This window comes from Oryzias melastigma, linkage group LG4, assembly GCF_002922805.2.
Source record: "Oryzias melastigma strain HK-1 linkage group LG4, ASM292280v2, whole genome shotgun sequence".
Classification (NCBI taxonomy): Eukaryota; Metazoa; Chordata; class Actinopteri; order Beloniformes; family Adrianichthyidae; genus Oryzias; species Oryzias melastigma.
The window spans coordinates 12557112-12567522 of record NC_050515.1 but is presented as its reverse complement, the minus strand read 5'-3'; the positions used below and the strand labels follow the sequence as shown (position 1 = coordinate 12567522).

Below are 10411 nucleotides of genomic sequence, written 5' to 3'. Positions count from 1 at the left end.
TAAAAAGACCAAATTTATTGGAGTGAATCTCTAAATATTTCTATATTTTTTGAAAACCATTTTTTTCCACAAATAGAAGTGGAGCATTTAAATTTGCTAAATATATTCCTTAATTTTAGATATTTCAAGACAAAAAAAAAATCCCAGTAAAAGCGTTTTTCATATTTCAGAAAAGGCATTGCACAGATTATCCACAGTTATTAGTAACTTATTGTCCAAGAAATCCATTAGAAAAAAGAAGTTCTGTAATTTTGCTTAAAACAACCACAGTACCTGCAGACTACATTGTTGCTCGTCAGTCCTTTGATTATGTTCTATTCTAAATTGTGTGTGCATTCATACCAGATTGGCTGTTTTGATGTAAAACAGAACATAAGAATCTTCATGATGGTATACGTAAGCCAGAGCTCTGGGGTCGGACGTGTCTTTCGTCAGTGAGCTGATCCTGCTTTTATCCTGGTCATGGAGAAGATACTGGATAACAGAAAAATAAAACGTTTTTGTAACATCTCTTTAATAAATGATCAACAACAAGGTTTTTAAAAACTTTTAGTGCTGCAGAGCTACTTATATATATTTATATAAATATATAAATGGGGAAAAAAAATCAAACAGAAAGAAAGGGCCATTGAGTTGACTCACCCCAGTTCTTTCCTCCACGATTTTCAAACCACTGGAGGAAATTTTCAGCCAAATCTTTTGTTTATGTTTCCCTTGTCTTCTTGCAACAGCCTCCAAGCCCTTTTCACACACATGTGCAAGCATGAATACACACACACAAACAAAAACATTTATCATACTTAAATATAACATGAACCAAAAAAAATAATTAAATATATATAAATATATGTTTAAATATGCATAGAATTAAATACGTCTGCCTGAGACATGACGAACACTAATCAAAGACGGAGCGCAGCAGCTAACAGAGAAGTTAGTTTTAGTTTTAGCAGCTAAAAGTGAAGTTTAAACTTGGGGTTTAAAAGTTTATGGATAAAATGCAGGTTTTCAAAATCATAAATTAAAAAAAATATGATGTAGGAGAGACCAACTGAACTGTTAGAACTCCTTTACTGAGAGTATCTTTAGGATGTCAGGAACAGCGAATTTATGTTAAATTAATAGTTTTTCAATTAGTTATGTAGCTTTTTTTTCAAAAAATGCACTTTACAACTGCTTTTCATGGCCTAGATCCAACAATCCAGGTCTATGTGGAATTATGCAAAAGCAAAATCAGTTTCTAAAATAAATAATATGAGCAATTTAAGCTCAAAACGTTTATTTTTGGACCCCCATCAATCAGTGAGACCGTGCTGTCTCCATTACAGCATGTGTGTGGTTCATTACTCTTTCCATCCTAAAGAGAGGAACTCTCACTGGATTATGCCAAGTCCCACACGGTCAAGTCCTAAGTTCAGTTATTTGCCTGCAGGAAGAGGGATGTCATATTTACAAAAGCCAATTTTCAAAAGCAGGAATTTTCCCACAATCCTTTTCTTCTTTTTTTTCCCCTTCCAAATGTCTCTTTCACAAAAGTTTTTGCAAACTTTTTAAAAAATTAATGCAATAATAATAATTTCTTGCAGCAGCAAAGTTTTCACACTTTTAATTAGGTCTCTTTACCTTCCTGTTCTCTCAGACTTTTTGAAGAATTTATGTCACATTGAGTCATGTGTTCGTTTGGTATTTTTATTACAAAATTAAAAGAGAGCAGTCGATTATGAGCAAAAGCAGACAGAGCCAGGTTTGTTTTGGCAGTGGCGAACAGATCACCTTCAGCTTCATCATGGAGTCCCAGCACATTTTCTCTCCCTGTGAGTCAGGTACTGGGTCCAAGCCAATCAGCTTGGCCCTGTAGCGAACCCCGTCACCATGGAAACGGGACATGGAGTCAGCGAGTTCTCCTGGGAACCCTGAGGATGGAGACGATGAGGGAGACTTTGTGCACAAACAAATAAATACATATCAGCGTTTCATCTTATAATCCATTTCTGTTTTTATGAAGAGTATTTGTGATACTAATACATTTAATACTTTTGTCCGTCTGTTTGGAAGGACTTTGTTTATGTCTTTCCAACGATGAGTGCATCTAAATAGCTTCTCTGTGCAAGGATGAACCTGTTTATGTCTTTTAATTAATGTATTCTCTTCAAGTAAGCACATTGAAGAAGACTGTTTAAGTGATCCAATGCCAAAGTTTAAACTCTTTTCCTGGAATCAAGTGATCGTGATGACGATTTTGTGGATTAGTTAGACCTTTTTTTTGTCAAAACGAAAGATTCACCCTTCTTCAGCCAAACTTGAGCTCTAGAGTTTACTGCCGTTTAGTTACCATGATGTCAAACTGTATTCCAAACGATGAGCGGTCAGCATTTTCACAGTATTACATAAAACAAGTTAAATATCAACTTAAATAAAGACTCCCACGTGTGCAGATTTGGCTTACAATTTTCTGTTCTTGCTTATTTTTTATTTTTGCACAGTAAAAAAAAAAATAATTTGACTACTTTTTTGTGCTAAGACATAATAGATAAAATCAAAACACTCATATTTAATAAACTATTTAGAAACAAAAGTACCAAAAAAGAGTGAGATGAGATTCTTGATCCTTGAATAGGTTTTTATGTTAGCACACTGTAAAAAATAAAAACATTAGATGAATTAACAAAAGTTTTGTAATTTGTTAAACTTAAAACTATTAGTTTTTATCAAATTAAAATTTTGAGTTGATGATTTAATCAACTTAAAAATGTAATGTGATAAAAGACAATGTTATTAAATGTAAGAAATTACAGAGATTTAGTTAATTAATCCAATGATTCATTTTTTACAGAGCATTTATGCTGTTACAAAAAAGCAAATGCAATAAGAACAAACTAATTTGATTAAGGAAAATAGTTTATTTTAATCAAAAATGTTCTAGAATTTACGTGATATATGAACCACCTCAGAATGCCTGACATCAATACAATTTAGAGAGATGATGTTGTCAAAAGGAAAATCAAAAGACCTGGAAAAAGTCAGGAATTCTAAATACACGACTGACTTTTCAGGCAGCAAACAGCAATAATCTACATTTGTGCCCAGACTGTATATTTTTTGGCTCATCAGCAACATTTTGCTTTTATATGTCACAAAAAGATGTCATAAAGATGTTACAGTTGTGTAATTGTTAACAATGTTCATAGAAGACTCAGTAGATTTGCGATTAACTTAAATTCACACGGCAAACAAAAAGTTCTTTTTCACGCCTGTAAGATTGGAAATGCTTCAAAAGAACTTCCAGTTCAACGCTTTGGAAAATGTTAAATGACGAACAAACGTGTTTCCCCAAAGCAGGAACGAGGGAAAAGAACTAAACAAAGTCTCACCTGAAAATAATTTCCCATCAGATTATTGAACTGACCGTCCCTAGAGAAAGGGCAGGGACGTTCCTTCCAGACGCTGCCATTTATTCGCACTAAATTACACAGTGAGTCTTTGAGAAGAGATCATCTCCACAGAATAAATATTTAGATTCTACTAACATGAAATCAATCTCAGGGGTAAATGTTGGATGACAGTAACTGCTTGAACTTTTGATCTCTTTTTCTGGTTATTATTTTTAACTAATTCCAGACATAGGAATTCAAATAGAGGAAGTTAAAATTAGAGAAACAAATAAACATATACATCACAGTAGCCTTAAATATGAAGTTCAACATTATATAAATTTTTATATTGGATTATCTTAATTGATTTGCTGATATTATCAAACTTTGATAGAGATAACTAAACAGCGGCCTCAAACCTCTTGTGCTGGACGGCGGCCCGGCTCTGACAGGATTTTGGCCCGATCCGGGAGGACTTCCAGCTGCTTGCTCCATCTTCATCCAAGTGGGAGTTCAGAGCACAAAGCAACAGGGATCCTGTGAAAACAAGGTAGCCGTCACTTAGTTGAAAAGGGAAACCAGCTGCACAGATTAAGATAGCGTTATATGCTAGTTAATGTCAAGTCGCTGGAGAAAAAATATTTAAAAAAATCTGAGTTTGTGTTTTTGTGAAGAGCAGAAACAAACCGCTAGACCTGCTTTACCTGTAGGAAGTCTGCCTCGACTTCAAAGCTCGCCTTTGTGTCATATGATTAAAACTCTCAGTCAAAGGTCAGGCTACAAACGTACTCGTCATATATTAACGTCCGCTGGGAGGCTCCCATGCATGGGAACGCTTGAGGAAAAGTGAAGAGGCTTTGGATGAAAACAGAGGCCATACACTGCACTCTCCCTCTCAGAGGATGCACTTGAGGTCAGCCATTTCCCCGAAGGACAAACTTTCAGAGCAATTTCCTAAAATAACATTTGAGCCCTGATAAATAATTGCTTGTTGCAGGAAAAAAAATTAACCGAAAAGGCATTTTTGATTATAGTGCATTTTAATGTTGTGAATGATAATGAAGAAAAAGCCACAGGAGCTGAAAGCTTCCTTTTTTCCAGTGAGGCTTTTAACCTCTTAATTCTCGGTAGCCACATACGCAGACATCACATTTTGGGTTAATTCTGTTTAACTGGGGCCCCTATGACGTGTGTAGCGGGTTAGCCCTGGTCTTAAGAGGTTAATTTTCAAGAATGTTCCATAAAGACTCTAATGTTATCATAAGCTGTTTGTGTTTTTTTTTTTTTTTTTTTTTTTTACTTTAAATAGGCACGCCATCTGTACATTCCATCTTTTTTCTCAAAATGCCTTTTTATTTGTGGTCTGCTTTTTTTTTTTTGATCTACACCTGTCCTAAGATCTTTTTTTATCCTCTTCATCTGACAGATTCTTCTATTTGAAAGGATTTTTTAGGGTTTATTCCTGTGTCGTCTCAGGAACCAGAGATGCAGAACCCTAAACCAGTCTTGTGATGGAAAAACTTAAAGGTTTAATAAATCAACTTAAATATAGCTAAGAAAAACTTTAAAATGGTGACAACACAGTTAACATAACAAGGACATACTGAAAACCAAATAATTCAATACAGTGAGGATAATTAACATAAGTGAAAGCAGCTGTGGAAGATTAGGAAGTGAAATCAGGTGAGACTGATGACAGAAACAGGCCCGGACGTACCATTAGGCAAAGGTAGGGGATTTTGAACGCTTAGAAAATACCTAAAATAATTTTCATGCCCATTATTATTAAACTCTGTGATTAAAAAAGAAAAAGAAAACACTGAAATTACATAAAACTGCTCACGTGAAAGGGTTTTGTCCTCCCCCGTCTCTGTGTAGCAATGGACTATTCCATTAACAGCAACTTATAACATTTAAATGTGGTTTTATTTTTAAATGGAATCAAAATATTGACATTGACAATGTCTGAAAGTGGACTAGTAAATATATATTTTTATTATTATTATTATTTTTAAATGATTAATACAACCTCTTCCATGTTATTGTGTGCCTAGAGCCCAAAAATACTACCACTCAAAGAGACCACAGTGACACCTGCAGGACAGGTAGGAGAAAAAACAATGCATTCATAAAAGTAAATGACATTTTGTATAAAAGATATTTTAAAACCAAATAGCTATATGTAAATAGCAGCTTCTTGATAATTAGTCAAATGTCTGTTTCTCCCTTTTTAGTCGCATTTAATGTAATTATTTGTTTTTGTTCAAAATTTAATGAATCAGTGAACCAGATAAAAGTTGAAAATTGGCATCGCCACTTTTATACTAATTTTTTAAAAAATATTCAGACTTACCTGTATTACTGCATTGTTGGGTCCTCCTCGCCCATAAAACAGATGTGGCACTGTTCCAGTTTTGTTATGCAATCTTCAAAGCATTTGCACATTCAGCTCTCAGTTTCCTCATGGTGCAGCAAATAAACTAAGTGTGTTTAGTTAAACAGGTTCCGGGTGAGTCATCTATGTTGAGTTGGTCTGTAGTGCTCCACAGAATTGGCATAAACAGGCTGCACTTTATCGTTTTACTGACAAAAGAATTCGACAGGATTCAAAAGATGTCCAAAGACGTTCATGACCTTTAAATGTTTTTATGCTTCAAATTTAAAATCTTAACATGATTATTCTGAAAGTCAAAGCAAATCAAGAGATTCCAAAGTGCAAAAAAAAAAAAAAAAAAAAAGCCTGGCAGCAGAACAGGGTGCAACTACCAATAAAAACCATGTGATCATACAGACACCCATCGTCAAATCACCAGAACTTCCTGCTGTTATGGTTTCATGCTCTGTTACTCATCAAACGCAGATGTGGCAAAAACACTACCACACCTTTCCAACCGGAAAACAGGAATTTGGCTGATTATTCCCCATTTGACCTCTATGTCTATTGTCACTAATGTGCGTTTTTCCATGATTTTGTTCCAGCACTGTAGTTTTTTGTTTTGTTTTTTTAAAATCTGCAAATCAATTTGATTAAAAGACCTTTTTACTAAGCAGCTTTTCAGAGAGAACTTGGTGACTCTGCTGTATTTATAAAAGACAAAAACTTGTTTAAGCAATAAGCATGTTTTGTCTTTTGTTAAAACAAAAAGTTGTTTAAACAATAAAGCTAAGAATTGATCAAAATTCAAACATTTCAGAAGGTTTTGTGTCCTAAAGGTTCTCCTCCAGGATCATGAACAGCTACTTGTCGCACAACCCAATCCCAAGATATGGACATGGATATAGATTGGTAATCATTTGTTAACTCTTGAACCATGAAAAACCATGAAAAAACAAAGAACACCAAACCAGAAAAAAAAAAAATCAAATAAACAACTCTCAACGCACCCAGACTAGTCCCCTTGATATTCTTCCTACACCCAATGGTGGGGCTGGCTAAATCCGGGCCTGCAGATGCATGAAAAAAATAAAATAAAATAATAGAGTCGGTTAATTTGACTACAATAGTCATTTGAGGCAATAATACTCGGATCTCTTTTGTATTTTGATTATTTATTGATAATAAAAAGTTAGAATAAAACATAAACAAATTTAGGAATTTGTCCTCAGGTTATTTGTACATTTATGAAAGCGGTCAAAATGACGCCTCAGTTGAAAACAGGGTAAATTGAATGTGAGAACCACATGATTGTGCTAAAACAATAGAAATAGTGAAACAAAACCAGAATAACTTCTTTAAATTTTCTAAAAAGATCCATTCCAATGAAAATCATGTTTTTGGTGTGGAATTTTTCTCATGATGGAGGACATATCTGCGTTTATAAAAAATGAAGATAAAAATTGCATTTATGAGTATTTTTTTATTCTAATTGTTGTAAATCAGGAGCAGAAAAAATTATGTTGGTAGAAGTGTGTAGCTGTGTGGTGGGTTTCTACAATCAGAGCGCCATAAGCTCCCTGCTGCAGCCCGTTTAAATCAGGGGTCTGCAACCTGTGGCTCCAGAGCCACATGTGGCTCTTTTATCTCTCTATGGTTGCTCTGGCTGAAGAAAAATAAAATAATTTTTAAAAAAATCTAGAGTTTAGCTTCTATTTTAGAAACATGCTAACATTTTTTGCTAGTTTTTTGTCCACTGGATGTTTTGGGATACTTTTGAGTTTAGCTAATGTTTTAGAAAGAATCCTGATGTTTTCAGCTAATTTGTTATCTACTGAAGTTTTTGGGGGCTAATTTAGAATTTAGCTTCTATTTTAGTAACATGCTAACATTTTTTACTGATTTAGTTTACTGAGGAATTTGAGGCTATTTTGGAGTTCAGCTAATAATTAAACAACAAGCTAGCATTTTTGGCTAATTTGGCCTATAATGAGTTTTTATGCTAATTTGGAGTTTAGCTATTTTAGCAATATGCTAACATTTTTGGCTAATTTGTTATCTACTGGAGTTTTAATGCTAGTTAAGAGTTTAGCTTTTCTTTTAGCAACATGCTAACATTTTTGGTTGATAAAATTTACTGAGGAATTTTATGTTAAGTTGGAGTTCAGCTAATAATTAAGTAACGAACTAGATTTTTTGCTAATGTGTACTCTACGAAAGGTAACTATATGATTCCTTCTAGATTTTGATCAGTAGAAAACAAGACCAAATAGATCCATGAACGTCTTCATTTTCCTTGTCATAGCTGGTGTCTGGCTCAAAACTGGACTAGAGCCAATACTGGTCGCCATTTTTGTTGCACCAGTAATGTGAGGTTGACAAAATTCTAATTTTTCCTGCCACTCTGCAGAAACTATGTCCTAAAAAACAAATGTCTTTTTTAATTATTATTTTGGCCAAAAACAACACAATCATAATTAAAAGACAAAGGGGAACGCTTTTGCATCCGATCCAAAGATGACTGGAGTTGAACTTTAAGAAAAACACTGGAAGCCCCATCTAGCTAATCATACATGCTCGCAGGCTGTTTCTCAATTGCAGGTGGGAGGAAATAGTTCCCACTAATGCTCTACTTTTCAACAGCTCTTCAGATGTTATGTGAACAAGGATGATCAGAGCAGCATCATAGCTATAAACACGCAGTTAAAGCTGAGTTTAGAAATCAACATGAAATTAGTCTGGAATAATATATCAGGAGAATAAAAACATTTACGCCTGGAGAAGATTGTCATTAAATCAATTCAGACTTTTTTTTTTCAAACAGAAAATACAGCTTCCTCTGTGTAAACATGACAACCAGCACAATGCAGTTGAGTCACAAACGGTCACATGTTTTACATTTTGCAGTTGCAGTCAGTCTGAAGGCTCTCTTTCTAACGTTCCTCCCTGGAGATGTGACTTCTCAGAGCTTCTTCAGCTTATGGGAAAATAGGAAGCGGTTCTGCTTTAACTCTGACTCTGTGGTAGATGAGTTACATTGTGTCCATTAAGAAGGGAGTAGTGAATGAGTAAAAGGTCTCCGGGGGTCACGCTCACGAGGATTTCTGCATTTTTTCTCAGACTGCAAATGTCTTTCAAATTTGAGTTTGATGAAGATGACTCACGACTAAATGTTAAACAGTCCATAGTACGATTCAACAGAATAGCTGGATTCTCATGTTTTTAGTCAATTTCAGCTCAGGATGTTTGAGTAGGTTGGACTGATTACACCAGAGGTCCCTATTGTCCCTCCATTATGGTTCATTGAAGCTAATGCAAATAATTTGAACAAATAATGAGTTAGTTGTTTTGTTTAATTAGTTTAAATTAACTGTTTATGTTTAGATTTTTAACATGTTAGATAAATGATCAAAACGATGGTAAAAGGTTAAATTTACTATGAGAATGAGCTTAAAGTGCATATTCTTATCTTCTGCTGTATCCAGTCCTTAAAGTACAAAATTGTGTATAATGTGTAGATAAAAAAAGTGTATTCCACACAATGATGTCATTTTTATATGAATAGCAGTAGGAGAAAAATGATGAAGGCACAACAACGTCGTAATGAAAGAAAATATCATTTTTGAGTTGATTTTTAATTCAAGTAAAATGTAATTTGACACAGGGTGTATTTTATTTTGAAAATAAATCGTATGCGCTGCCATCTAACATAAATAGGTAAAAAAGTTTTACATAGAAATATACCATATTGATATAATTAAATGAATGTAAATATTCAAAAGCATAATTTTTGTAAAGAAATAGCTTTTAATGTTTTAATTCATGTTTTCTGAATCAGTAATCAATAAACCCTCAACTATGTTTTTTTGAAAAACATTGCACTTGATTTGATCACAACCGGATTACAAAAACTATGCAAAACTATAAAAGGAAGTAAGTAGGGGTGGGATTATATCAATTTGCTTCTCTTCACTCCTTTTTAAGCCATCAATCCAACTCTACTTGACTTTAGTTAATGATCACTATATTTGATTAATCAAATCTGATATAAGTGAGTTTTTTTTTTATCAATGCATTTCATCATTTCTGTAATGAGTTACAAAAATATGTTTAATTTTTTCTGTCTTTTATTGTCCATTATTTATGCTTGAAAATCAACAAATCAAAAGGAATGGACACAAAACATAAATAAAATGTATTTTCTAAACGGTGAAGTGAAACTCTGCAGCTTGTGGTGGCTTTTAATCTGTAAGAAATTGACCTAAAGGGCACTTTCAGCTTCATAGGTTGCAGAATGCTGAATTAAAATGAGAAAAATAAACATAAAAATCTTTAAAAGACTATAGTTTTGTTGCTGCTCAGTAGCTGCCATGTTCCTCCATTTAAACGGGTTAAATTAGCAGATTAACACCTGCACATAAACAAACCTGTAATACGTAGACACAATCAGTTTGCATTTTGCAGACATTCATAGTAAATTGTGATTTCCTGTCTGAAGAGTAAAGCTAAAATGTTTGTTCACAATTCCACGTCTTGTAAACACACAAAAATAAACTTAATTCAGCAGAAATGCACAAATAAACATAAGACATCGACTCCTAAGAGGTGAAACATTGTTATTGTAGCCCTGTTGTTAGTGCTTGAGCTGTTAACTTAAACCAGAGTT

The 10411-nt window shown here is 33.9% G+C and overlaps 1 protein-coding gene across 1 annotated transcript in view; it reads right to left on the bottom strand.

Moving 5' to 3' along the window:
• Nucleotides 1-5640, bottom strand: part of LOC112150626 (disabled homolog 1) — a gene marked incomplete in the record, with an annotated part of 11933 nt that extends 6293 nt beyond the window's left edge. Inside the window, 5 exon segments of the mRNA XM_036211524.1 lie at nt 343-474; nt 643-741; nt 1774-1913; nt 3791-3908; nt 4076-5640. Coding sequence (XP_036067417.1) covers nt 343-474; nt 643-741; nt 1774-1913; nt 3791-3872 — 453 coding nt within the window.
• Nucleotides 5641-10411: the final 4771 nt, after the last annotated feature.